At 42.6% G+C, this 13,792-nt stretch overlaps 2 protein-coding genes across 2 annotated transcripts in view; both read left to right on the top strand.

Annotated features, from left to right (window-relative positions):
* The window catches only part of efl1 (elongation factor like GTPase 1), a 348,687-nt gene that overhangs the window by 157,302 nt on the left and 177,593 nt on the right, over positions 1–13,792 (top strand). The gene's annotated exons all lie outside the window — the stretch shown is intronic.
* The window catches only part of adamtsl3 (ADAMTS-like 3), a 157,186-nt gene that overhangs the window by 59,517 nt on the left and 83,877 nt on the right, over positions 1–13,792 (top strand). Inside the window, exon 3 of the mRNA XM_078284275.1 lies at positions 13,184–13,311. Within this exon, the coding sequence (XP_078140401.1) occupies positions 13,184–13,311 (128 nt within the window). The remainder of the gene's footprint in view (positions 1–13,183; positions 13,312–13,792) is intronic.

The following is a 13,792-nucleotide window of genomic DNA, read 5'->3' as shown; positions in this document are numbered from 1 at the left end:
GTATTAAATATATAATCCTGGGCTGTTTTGTACCAGTCATTTGTAGATCAGGATCAATACAGCATATGTAGACATGTAGCCTGCATGAATGGATGCATCTGTGCTGAATCACTCTTCAATCAAGGCTCTCTCACATCTCATGTAAATGGACAAATATTATTATTTCAGCCCTTCGAGAGGCTCCCCTAACCAGCTTCACTAGACTATGTTTTCCCTCTCTTTCTCTCTCTCTCTCTCTCTCTCTCTCTCTCACACACACACACACACACACACACACACACACGCACGCACACACACATACACACACACACAAATTCAAAATCAAGTACCCCGTGCTAATTTCCTCAGGTACGAACAGATTGTTTGCTGCTTAGGAGCTGAAATATAATTAAAAGTCAATGAAGAGCAAAATTGCTATTTTGCAGGCTGTTGATATCTCAACAGCTCTTTGAAAAGGGAAATTACAAAAAGTGTCCCGGGGAGAAGAAAGAACCGCAGTGTGACGCTAATTATAGTACCTCGAAAATGTAGTTAAAATGAAATGAAAATGCTCTCCAATGACTGTGTTAGGGAGGCTGAAACATTCTGGAAATAAGAGATGTGTCAGCAGCAGTGTGGGTGGTGCACATATACTCCTACAGCAGGGAGGTATGGATGGTTACAGCTTTGTGATAGACGATAACTAAACCCCCAAAACACTTTTTTCAGCTGAAAACCAATGTATTTGGGTATTTAGTAGTGTTATCGATGGATTTAGGTCCAAATCTTGACATTTTAGCGCAAACTTTACAGATTGCGTTATATATACACATGGAGACTGCCCTCTATTGGTTGAAATTCAGCTATTGCAATTGAATTTGATATTGACTGATCAGTGGTGCCAGCTGACCTAGGGTGTCAGGAAGAAAGAAAACACTTTATTTAAAACGTAATTTAAAAAAAATATTATTTTAGTAATAAAGTCCTTATGATCCATGAAAGGAAGCACTGGGCAGCAGCACTTAAAGACTTCAGCACTGGACAGCGACTCTACCTGGAACACATTCACAGTCCCTGCCGTGATACAGCACGTAATACTTACTATCAAATAAATAGCGTATTATGTTAAATTTATTGGCCCCTAAATATAAATCATAACCAATATCTTCGTCTCTCTACTTCGGATTCTATTGTGTCAGGTCAAAGTAGCACCATATGCGACAGTTTATGCTTTATGACTAACGTTACCTCTTCACAGGCCTGTTGTTAACATGTTACCATGGTGATTTGTTTATTGATTTATTTTTTAAAAGACTTAAGAGCAACAAGAACAGGATAGCTTTTAGTCAATAGCTTAATAGCAATTGCCTACAGGATACAGGAACACATAGCCTATAGGCTGGCTAGCCCAAAAAATAGCATATTATGCATCCATAAGTCCATGAATCCATAAATAAAATGCAAGTGCAACAGCTGAATATTTTACTTTTCACAAATAACGTTGTGGGCGAAGAGCCTACAAGTCAAGATGACTGGGTGTGCCTAGCTTACTCCTTCACTTTGATTCACATTTCAAGCACAGAAGAAATTAAACATGAATGTCAGTATTCAGGAATATCATTAAACAAAATAAATAACAGCTGTCTAAGGAGGAACAGCTTTGGACCCCAACTGGTGTCTTTTCCGGTGTCTGACTTCTGATCTTTTCCACTGCTCTCTTTGTGACCTGCCATAATCCCAGACCACAAATCCCAATTTCCCTGAGTAAACTAGCAGTGAATATAGCTAAAAATCAGCAGCACCCCAACTTCCACAGGGCAAACTGTCGGTTTATCTAATCTTGTTCCTTTCATATGCTTCATCTAGCACATCGTTCCAACAGCTTGCTCGGTGTTGGAGCCAAACATGAAGACAGATCTTAGGCTAGTGTTGACTATCTCTGGTGGGACTTCTTGCATTCCCTAATCTCTATCTTCGCCTAGCTGCTCTAACTTGTGCCTGCTCAGTGATAAATTTCCCCTTACTCATTTGTCTTCACATTCAAATCCAATTTTATGCTCAGGGCTCTCTCCTAACAGTTAAAAATTAATTTATGTTCTTTTACTCTGGATTGGCGCTGCAAGGGCTTCAACATTTGGTTATGCTACCAAGTGAATCGTCCTTAGGCGAGACCGACTTTGCATCTCGACAGGATATCTCTGAGCATTGCTGTTCCTGAACATAGAGGACGTGTGGGGTCTTCCCCATAGTCCCTGTAGTTTGAGGTTTTTGGGGTGATGGCAGCACATCACAGGTTGCTCCAATAATTAATCTAATCCTAGACGCCTCCATATTCCAAAGTTCTTTCCAGCTAAGCTTCTTCCTCTGTACTCTTTCCCAGTTCATCCGTTGTCCATGATTAGCTTGAGAAACTGTTTTGGCACACCATGCCACTTCCCCCTGGCGACGCACAGTGATGTATTAGCTCCACTACCAGCTTCCTCTTCTCTAATGGTGTTGCTTTGTTCCAGACCAAAGTCTCCACGACCCTGTTGCACTTTCCCTACAGTATCCCCGTGTAAGTGCTTGAGCATGTGCTTATGTGCTCGCTGCTCACGCTGACTGCGCTTGCTGAACTGCTTCTTTAGGGGTCCATTTCCACTCCAGTTGCTAGGGGAAGCGAGTAGAGGGAAGAATGATGAGCATCTGTTCACATGACAGTAAACTTAATTTAAAAAGGGTGAAGACACGCGCGCATGCAAGCATTCATGCATGGTACACAAACACAGCATTTATTTAAGTTACTGTACTGCCACAAGAGGCCGGATCACTCTAGATGTATTGTTAAAGCAATAGGAAAAAGACAGTATAGCTCAAAATGCTGCAGTAGAAAAATAAATTCAGCTTTAGAAAGACCAGTTATTGACTGAACAGTTAAGTTTCTTACTGAAAACATTGACATTCTATTCATGCTGCTGGTCAGACACGGTTGTCTTGCGGTTCATCTAAGAGTCAGTGCTTTATTAGATTCCGCTGATATTTGATATGTCTCTGGGGGAGAATGATAAACTGAATTGGCCGGTACTGTGGATGAGGAAGTCAGAAAGGATCCAGGAAGATGCCTCATCTTACAAACCTCAAATCCCTCTGCTGTTTCTCAACTCTCTCAGCGTTGGTGACCAGGGTCTCAACCTGCAGGGATGGAATTCAAACCTCGATCTTTGTTCGGTTTGGAGTCAATGGGCCGAACATGAATTTGGTCCGATGCTTTTGGACAAACCAGCCCTGGGCTATGTGTGTGGATTTCATATTAAGGCTTTCCCGCGAGAAACCAGGGATTAAATGTTGATTAGGAAGCAGAAAATGATTTATACTGTTTGTGTAAAGTGCTTATACTGTCTGCTTAATTGCCTGTTTGATTTGTGAGTAATGTATGGGCTTCCGTGGGAGGATTTAGCTAATTTTTTCCTCACTTTTTTTATTACTGGCAGCAACCCAATGAATATTTAATGGTGTTTTGCAAAAAACCACAAACGATTTTTGCGATATGTGTGCATGCGTACATGCTTGGGTGTGTGGGAGTGTTTGTGTGTGTGTGTGTGTGCATGTGTTTGTGTGTGTGTGTGTGTGTGTGTGTGTGTGTGTGTGTGTGTGTGTGTATACCTGGCTGTAAAAGGAGCATGATGAGGCAAGCGGTCTAAGGCAGACCAGAGCTGTCAGTCTCTTGCTTAGCTGTTTGCTTTGGCAGGGCTGCAGCTGAGGAGCCAGGACAGAGCTTTCTGTGTGTGTGTGTGTGTGTGTGTGTGTGTGTGTGTGTGCGTTTGTATGTGTGTGCACTTGTGTAACTGTTCATGTGTGCGTCCATGTGTGAATGCTGAGCTCCTTTGGCACCTGTCATCCAGGTAATGAGCCCAGTGCTTTCATCAAAACAGCTGGAAGCAGCCCAGCAAGCCCTCTCCCTGCTCAATAACCTGCAAGATGGAGCCCAGCAGAACCGCCTCAGTGCGCTGGCTGGATGGTCGGCACTGTATGGATGCACTGACAACACTTTTCACTGCTGATACTCATTCCCTGGACATTTACCATCAGCTGATACCAAGCACCAATCCAATTCCATTACTTTGGCTGAATGATAGTGACGCAGGCCATTACTTTGGTGTCATTCAACATCAAAAGATTGATATGTAATCCATTTCCCGCCATTAGATAGCTCTCACAGGCTTTTTATGCGGAAAAAGGAAGAGAGTAAAGTCTGTTTTCTTGGATTCTTTTTTTTATATCTAATGTCAGCATTTAGTGTTGGGGGAAAATTCTCCAGCAGTGCTATCCCACTTTAGCCTGTTGTCAGTGTGATATCTTAAAGCGGCAGCAGTATCAGCGCTTCCCCAGTGAGGGGAACTCTTAGGCGGAGACCTGGGTAGAATTCATTTGCTGTAGGCGTTGCAGCTTCGCTCCAACTCTGTGTAAGATCGACCCTGCAGCGCATTGTAATCGAATCCATCTGTCTGTCAGAGCCAGTACAGCATAGTAAAATCATCGTCTCTCAAACAGAGAATAGATGCTCAAGCCTTTTCCCACACGTCAAGGAGAGTAATGAGCGGAGCTCGCTGGATTAGGAGCCCGCTGACGTTTTGGCGTCAAATTGGGAACAAACAGTTTCTTTCCAAAATGAGATAATCTGCAATTTGAAAAATATGACATCTGTTCCCACATAATGACTGTTGGCATGTAGCGCAAGTAGAGTGTGGCATACTATTGAGGTTATTAATTATATTTGTGGGCTGCATTTAAAAGAACAAGCAACATTTACAGGATGCAAACATCTGTGATTTTGAAATATAAAACAATAAATGACGGTCATCATTTTGTAAAAACAATGGAATGAATCAAACTCTTCAGTGACAGATACTGGCCTGGTATTCATCCCCTGGCATTTTGAAAACTAAAGCTCTCACTTCCTTGGGTGAGAGTCAGTCAACAGAGACAAGGCAGGAGATCAGTATTCTGGATGCAAGATGCATACACATGCATGCATACAAACACACACACACATGTTGCACTAGATAACATGCGTGCCTCAAACGTGATGGAAGAGGGACGGCTTCTCTAGCAGTGCTGGACAGTAATGGAGAAAGAGAGATGAAACAGTAATCAGCCCTCTTTACTCATTATTATTATAATAATCAATTCTCAGTTCAGTCCTATGGAAAAACAAAACATTTATATACAACGACAACATGCATTTACATATTTCATTTTAGGCTTTTAGCTGACACTCTTATCCTCAGCAGATTAGAGTGTAGAATAAGCTTCAATTCATTAATCACCAAGCAACCAGAACGATCATGTAAGAGCGAGAACTGGAAAGAGAAATAGAATAAGAGCGAGATAGAAGGGATTTCTGACTTCTTGACAAGCCTAAAGAAACCTACTTGATACTTTCAATTTAAAATTCAAATACACAGCAATATGTTGGTGGATGATCCTACCCATTGTTAAAGCTATCTTCGAATGTGTTACATGTGTTATATCTGCCGGATCCAGCTTTCTCTTCCATCCGTGTGATTCAATATCCACAGTTTTCCTCCGGAGCCATTAGATCATTTATAGGTTGTTATTATTTGTCCTGTTGCTATACATGATGTCATTGTCAAGTCTCATGTGAAGACTGGTTGGAGTGTGTATGCGGCGCTCACCCTTATTGGCTGTGGTCGGTAAACACAGCGCTCACAGGCATGATAAACAGCTGAACATAGCGCAATATATTGTTGATCAAGGCTGGTTGCAGTTGGTTTTTACACTTCTCCATGGTATTTTGAGGCCCGGTCTCCTAGTGCGAGGCCTCCGATGCAATCAGCCAGGGAATGAGCTTAATCATTTATAATGAGTCCAGAGTCCAACCTGCCAGCCATATGAATGAGACAGATTTAACAGGTCAGAGCTGCCTAGCAGATCCAGGTTTTGTATCTACACTGCAAGAAAAAACTTAAGTCATTCAGTCTTAAAAACTTATTTTCCTTAAAGTGGTCACCCACAAGATCCATGTTTTTTTTTAAATTTTGTCTCCATCTTTGTTGCTCAGTGCTCATTGCTGTTTCTGCACTGCACTTCCCAGAGATCAACTGTCAATCAAACAGTGTGTCCAGTACTGTGATGTCTTTTTCCTTGGATTTTCTGTTGATGCAGTTTGAGTTTCTGTAGGTGGCGCTCTGTTCTTTGTCTGTTCAGCGATGGTTAGCCACCCAGTTCTTCTTCTATAGAGAGTTCTTTAATAAGAATGAAGAAGGAAGCACAGTATCTAGTAGGGATGTACTGGTATAGGTACTGATAGCAGGAACATACCAAAAAATATAATACCAATAATAATACCAAATAATATATTGATACCAAGATGTGTATATACCAAGTAACTTGATTTTCTGTTGCTTTCACACTGGAGAAGGATGCTAGATTCTTCCAATGAAACAAATTTATATCTCAATATGTATTTATCTCAAGCATTTTTGTCCAGTGACACCACACTAATGCACCATGTTAACATTGCAGATAAAAATAGTTTTTGTACTTTTTTTTGTGCTGGCCATGTGGATAGATAGATGGACACAATATGCACACCTACATCTAAGTCAGCTAATTGAAAATACATTAAACAGAGTTCATAAATAGCAGATTGCATCCACATTCAGACACACACATAGTGATATCAAGAGGCAGGCATTTTTTATAATCCCATCAGACACACTCCCGTATCAGTGCACAAACTGAGATTAATGCTGCTGGCTATTTTCACTCTGTATGAGCTGCTACAACCAAACAAGTGATGCAAGTCTGTTTACCAGCTCTGAAACTCTGCTGGAGATCGAGTGTGAAGCAACCTAATAGGATTTGCACTTGTACATGTTTTCATGGCTTCTCAGACAAAGTGCAAATATGTGATGCAGTTTGGGATTAACAGAAGAATGGAAAAAATAAAGGAATAAAGGAATCAATAAATTAATTATTGACTGAGTAAATCAATAAATCAAGGGATGACCTAATGAATGGATGAATGAATGAATGAATAAATGATCAGTAAGAATGAAACATGCTTATTCTCTGATCTACGGAACCTGGCAGTGGCCGTCCTGTAGGGGAAAATGAAATATTAACTCTTGCGTACAATATACAGAATGTGTGCTTGAGTTGCCTAAAAAGTATGTGAATATATATAAAACATGCTCACATAATAAGTGAATATATAGATCCAGATGACCCACACCAACCCCTTGTTGACCGATACTCTATAACATCCCTCCAGTCTGCATGTGGATGGTAGAGCCCATTAGCTCTTATTTTCTGTGTAAAGCCTGACATCTAATGGTAAAAAGCATGCTACTGAAATTGTCATCTGCTATTGGCTGATCTTTGGTACCAGGTGATGTCACCTTCATTAGAGTACAACAGGTGGTGACATCACCTGGCACCAAAGATCAGCCAATAACAGATGGCCATTTCAGTAGCATGCTTTTTACCATTAGATGTCAGGCTTTACACTGATTTGGGTTTGGGGTTTAGTTCCTCTTTAAGTAAAATTGAATCAACACATCTATCCATTATACTTTATCAAAAGCCTCATTCAAGTAAATATGTCTTTATTCAGAGACAAAACATCAGGCCAATTAAACAAAATAAATTAATGCAATCAAGTAAATTCAACTAACTACAGCAAGTGAGTAAAATCAGTTGCTGAATGAGCTAAATCAAACACACGCTGTAAAAAAACAGGTGCAGATTTGATTAAATTGAATTGTGGGCACGTGTTAATGTATTGAATGAAAATGAGGGTATGAATCAACCAGAACGAGGGAAGGATATGGATCTTGTGCGCTCAAATGAATCAAAACGAGGGCATGAGGTCGTTCCTGTGCGAACCCGATACCGCCTTGTGCCCTTGATATAGTAAATCGTGGCCTTGAAATCTACTTTTCATTCCCCTGCGGTCCCAGGCTCCGCACTGATCCTCCCCTTGGTGTTTTGATGGGCAGGGCTGGTCATCTAGGTTGTCAGAGTGGACACAGATTGCTGATACTGAACTATGCGGAGCTCACACAATAGGCCCGGGCCGGCAGTCTGGGCCAAAAAAGCCTTGGCTGGACAGATTCTCCTCATACCGATGTTATTACTGTTGGAGGTCTGTGATGGCTGTTGGCCGGCTGAGCCCGACAACAAAAGGTGGTTTCATCCTATTAGCGGAGTGCTAACGTGTCTAATTCCTCTCTAGTGATTCGGTCTGTCTCTTTGGACGCGGGAGGCAGACAAAAGCAAACGAACGCGGAGCCCGCCGCCGCGCAACGGTCCAAAACGCCGGGATCGATCCCGTCTGTGCGGGCGCGGCGCGGCGAGGTTGAAGACTGCAAAGTGTTTCGCTCTGCTAGCCCCAAGGTCAGCCAGTGATCCGGCTCTGGAAGGCAGGGTGAAATGGAACCTGCGGAGGCATGTCAGAAATGTTAATTCTGGTTGACCAGGCATAAATAACATTGTCAGAGGAATTAGAGTTTGTTCCTGCGCCCTGGGTTTTACTGACACTGCAAGAAATGTTTTGGTGGAGGGACTGCTCTAGCGTCTCTCCAGGAAAAACAGTTTCTGTGAATTGTATAAATACATATTTTGACTATTGGTCCAATGACACGCGGGTTGAAGGGCACAATTTAAAAACACTTCAGAAGGCTCAGTTCTTGGACTTATTTTCCATAAATACTTCATTGTATTCCTTCTTTCCCCTAACACACACACACACACACACACACACACACACACACACACAGCAGCGCCAGCAAGATTCCTTCTTTCTCTGGCACCAGAGGGTCTGCGGTGACATCACTGACCCAGGGGAAGCCAATTTTCCTATTTTTGGTGACATGCAGCCAGGAAAAACTCTCTCTCCCTTTCTCTCTCACCCGCTCTCTCTCAAAGTCTCTCTCTCTCTCTCTCTCTCTGCACCCCTCCCTCTCTTTCATCTGGGCTTTTAACACACCAGATAAGATAAGAGAGAGGCTGGGAGAGGGGGGGGGCGTCCCGGCCGGGCTGGGCCGGGCTACTTGTCTAACACATATCACTATCATAGGAGCCATGATGTAATGCTGCTGCTGTTCGGCGGCCACACTGGGCGAAGTGATGGTTCACTTAGCGTTTTCGGCAGCCCATTCCTCAGCAGAGGCAGACCTCCGGCATGAGCTGCTCCTCTGCTGGACTCTTTCACTCTCTGGACAACTTTTCCATAATATTCTGCCTCTAAATGCCTGCCTTTGCAAAATTTGTTCATAGACTTGGAGAATAGATACGAGCAGTTTTCACAGTTTCCTCCAAACAAAATACCCCCATCAGCGCCAGAACAATTGGCTCAGGATGGTTGGTAGCCAAGTGTGAATACCTCTTCCTCTCCCCCTCAGCTCACAATTAGACGACCGTTACATTTATCCATCGCGACAGTGAGCACCGTTAAAAACTCTACTCCACACATATGAAGCTGTGTGTCAGCAAGTCGAGTGGACGAAGGCGAGAGAGGAAGCGAATCGGTGCGTGAAGTCGCATTCCAAGCTTTCCGTGAAGAACTCAGCAGACCGAGTTTGTTATAATTGTACTTTTAAACGTTTAGTTAATCGTGCTGGCTATTGCCTATTTGTGTTTTGGCCTTTTGCATACTTTAATTTTACAGCATATGGTTTCATAGCAGTGAGTCTATAAGGCTGTGGTGGTTACAGACATTAACGCTGTAATGCTTAAAGCAGCCTGGCCTTTATAGTATTAATGGTTTATTGGTGCTCAACTATGGGAGTAAATGCACTTTTAAAGCCTATATGATGTGAGATATCAGTTGGCAGCTACTGAATTTGGCTGCGTCTCATTACTTCTTTCCTCATCGCAGCCAGCTTTAGCTTAATAGATAGTTATTTACTCCATAAGTGTTATTTACTGTAGTGATTCAGGGCCTTTGGCACAGAGGATACACAGAAGCATTTCATTTTCTCCCTGATAAGTTTGGTTTTGGCTGCTGAATGATCTTTTACATGGAATATTTTGTCTCGGCGGATATAATCCTCATCTGAGATCTGACCGTCTGCAGGACCACAGAGTCTCTGCTTCCCCGCTGCTTGAATGAAATGGTGTCAAGGGTTGGGGGGACATATACATTTCCTCATAAGCTGTATTTGAAACTGCAGAGTGTTATTCTGCATCTCAAACTGTGCCGGATAATCCAATCCTTTAATGGCTCTCCGCCCAGCCAACTTATACTTAACCCCCACGTTGAGGATAGCTGAATTATTCTAAACTAGCCGTGAACCGGAGCCCCGCGAACACAACACCGCTCCCTGGTATTCATGTGCCGGTGCCACAGTGCTTGCTCGCACGTTCGGGAGCTTGGGTCCTCCTTTTCTTTCGCGGCGCTTGAATCCATCCCCTGTTTCGTATTTGGTCTGCTGCGCTCTCTCCCTGCGGGCGATGTGATAACATGCGGTAGAATCACCGCTGAAACACCAATAAACCAAGGAGCCAAGCCTTAGATTTCCCGGGTGGGATGGAGTTACGCTGTCAAACGCTGGTCTCAGAGCAATTTTTTAAAGATCATTTTCATAGCATTTCTGCCGCTGGGAGATTTACAGGAGAGATGAGAGAGAGTGCCGGTGTGACGTACTGTAAATGTGTCGCGAGTACAATGGCATGCTGAGACACCAAGACACTCCAGACCAGTTTTAAGGGTAACACAGCAAGAAGGTCCTGGGTTTGAATCTTGGCCCTGGTCCTTTCTGTGTGGAGTTTACATGGGTATTTGCGTCCCACAGTCCAAAGACATGCAGGTCAGGTGAATTGAAGACTCTAAATTGTCCATAGGTGTGAATGTGAGTGTGTGTCTGTATATGTAATACTGTGTGATGGACTGGTGACCTGCCCAATGCATGCTGGAATAGCCTCCAGTCCCCCCATGACCCTGAATAGGAATATATGTATGGAAAATGGGTGGATAGATTGAGAGGTTCAATGCTATCTGAAACTTTACTTTACTTTATATAACACCTTTTAAAACCAAGGTTACCCTTCACACTAAAAACTACCGTTAAAATCATACGATCACATATCACATAGACAAAAACAGAAAACCGGCAGACACAATTTTAAGACAACATAACAGCAAAAATAACAGCTTCAAGAGCCATTGAAAGCAAGGGAATAAAAATATGTCTAAAAAAGATGATGAGCGAATCAGACAATCTGATATCAAGAGGAAGACTGTTCTATAGTTTCGGGGCAAAGCCAGCGAATGCACAGTCCCCCTTCAGTTGAAGCCTGGCCCTTGGGATAAGCAGCAGCCCTTGGTTAGAGGACCTAAGAGACCTCATGTTAACACACTACCAGCGAGCCGCCACCTCATCCTGATTCCATGTGATTCAAGAAAGGTTCAGACATTCCCAGACTCTGAATATCATTTGGCATTATTGAACTTTTGCTGAAAATATGCACTTGCATTAGTCATTAGGCATGAGTGTGTGTATCCTCTGTTCATGTCAGTTAATTGTGTCTTCATACTTTTTTATCAAACCAATACAAAGCAGACCGAGCTGAACTTTTTGCTGTAACTGTCCAGTGTGAACAGAAATGATCTGGACCAGCGTGGTTCAGGTTCAGTCTGAGCCTTTTTGTGTGAAAATGACTTAATGAGCATAAAGCCGTCATTGTCCTGGGCTAAGCTTTAGCAGGAATTCCTCTTTAGAGTGTTTTCACACTGACTTGTATTTTGAACCCTGGAGCGGTTTCCTTCTTAGTTTGGTCATATTGGTCCTTTGGTCATATGAGAACACAGCAATTGAAATGAGACCTTATTGAGAAGCTGGTTTCCAAACCAACTCTGGAGCTTCATTTAGAGTGAGAACGTCCAACTACAGGAAACACGGTGCATTATGGGTTAAACATGCTGTGGATTATGGTTTAAGGATGAGTTTCACCTCAGAAGAAAGTCCTTTCCCACACCAAATTTCTGACTAATGAAGGAAATGACTGCACACATGTGGCTTTGGTTGATAAACTATGGTTCGATTGAAATTTTTCCATATGAAACATAACCAATGCAATGCATAAATGCAAGAGCTTTAATGTAGTCACAATTCATCTCCTAATTGGGAGCAAAGCAAAAAGTCTATAGTTTGAAAACAACATTAACTCTTCCGTACTAATGTCTGCATAACTTTTAGGGTGCGATCACACGTTTGCCTTGTTGCATTTCTGTACTTGGCTTGTTTAGGTGCACACTGCCCACTTACAAGCAAACCAGGGCTTATAAACAAAAGTCACATGAATTCACAAGTAACTCGTTTAATGGAGCATCGCGTTATGTCAGGTGGAACACAGAAGCCGTGCACGCTATCAGCTGATCGCCTATCAGCTGTCCAATCCAAACAACACATCAGCTGATCAGTATCAGCTGAGTCTCAATCACCAATCACATTCAAACAAGTCAGTGAGGCGGGTTTTATAGTCTGACAGCTCACACTGCTGATCATTCATGCCACTGCCGCTGTTGACCCAAGTCGTCAGGATGCTGGTGCAAGCTATCTCTGATTTTGTCTGGTTTTATGTTGGTTTTCATATTATTGAATGATGTGTCTGCTATGCCTTTGGGGGGTTTATTGTGCTCCCTGCAGAATCTCTGACACGCTGCTTGAATTCATTGGGGGAGCATCCTCAAGAGCCTTCTCTGCGAAATACAACTGTATAACCACTTGTGCTATAAATGGTCCAAACTCCTTTGACGTAAGTGTCTCTGACTGAAATGGGGTTTTGGTAGCCTGTCATGATGTAATACACTGATAGTCCATAGATCTTGTGATAAATAAACCAGCATGACATCTCATTAAAATCTGAAGTGAACCCAAGAATTTGTCAGTAAGTGAACCACTATCACTCAAATACTTTTAAATAGCATAGCATATTAAGAGCATATCATAGAAATGGTGTTACACTGGTGTCCTCATTTAGTCCCTTGGGTGCTAATGTACTTTGGTCATATATCTAAAACGCTTCTCTGGAGAGTAGAAGGTTTTCAGTTCTCACTGGGCCAAACAAACTAAACTAAAGGAGTAAACTGAGTTTGAATATAACGCTTTAAACATTGCTTGGTGTTAAAGCGCCCTGCATGTGAATATCTCATCCAATTCTCTGGTTGAGTGACCTTTGTGTTGTTGTCCTGCTGCAGGCCTCCAGGACGACCCGCTCAGATGAGGACAGGGACACCGGCTGGGATGCCTGGGGGTCCTGGAGCGACTGCTCCCGAACCTGTGGAGGAGGAGCCTCCTACTCACTACGCCGCTGCCTCAACGGAGGGTAAACCTCATTTACTTTCTAACAAGACACTATTTGACAGTATTTTTTGGAAATATGGAAATACTTTCTGGCAGATCTCTGATCATTAAAGGTGGATAAAAGAATGCCACTTCTAAGATCTGATCCCTGCGCAGCGCTACTTGAACAGTTCTGCCATGTTATTGGGGTTGATGAGACTGCGTAATGACTAAAACTGTCAACTGGGCACATCAGCACATCAGCTCAACTCACAGATCATCGTTTTTCAAAGCACAAAATATTCATGGGAGAGATATGCCGTAGAATTGTTATGATATCTGTTAAGTAGAGTTTCCAGTTCAATCACTTCACCAGAAGACTTGATCATGTCCTGAAGGTGCATAATATTTTCAGCCTTTAGATGAATCAGAAAGAGACTTTAGTAATCATCAAACTACATTTAGGTCACTGATCCCATGCAAACACAAGGTACAGTTTGTACAGTAACTAATACTCTGGACAT

The sequence above is a fragment of the Centroberyx gerrardi genome, chromosome 1 (assembly GCF_048128805.1).
Source record: "Centroberyx gerrardi isolate f3 chromosome 1, fCenGer3.hap1.cur.20231027, whole genome shotgun sequence".
NCBI classification, from domain to species: Eukaryota; Metazoa; Chordata; class Actinopteri; order Beryciformes; family Berycidae; genus Centroberyx; species Centroberyx gerrardi.
This window is presented reverse-complemented; position numbering and strand designations above follow the sequence as displayed.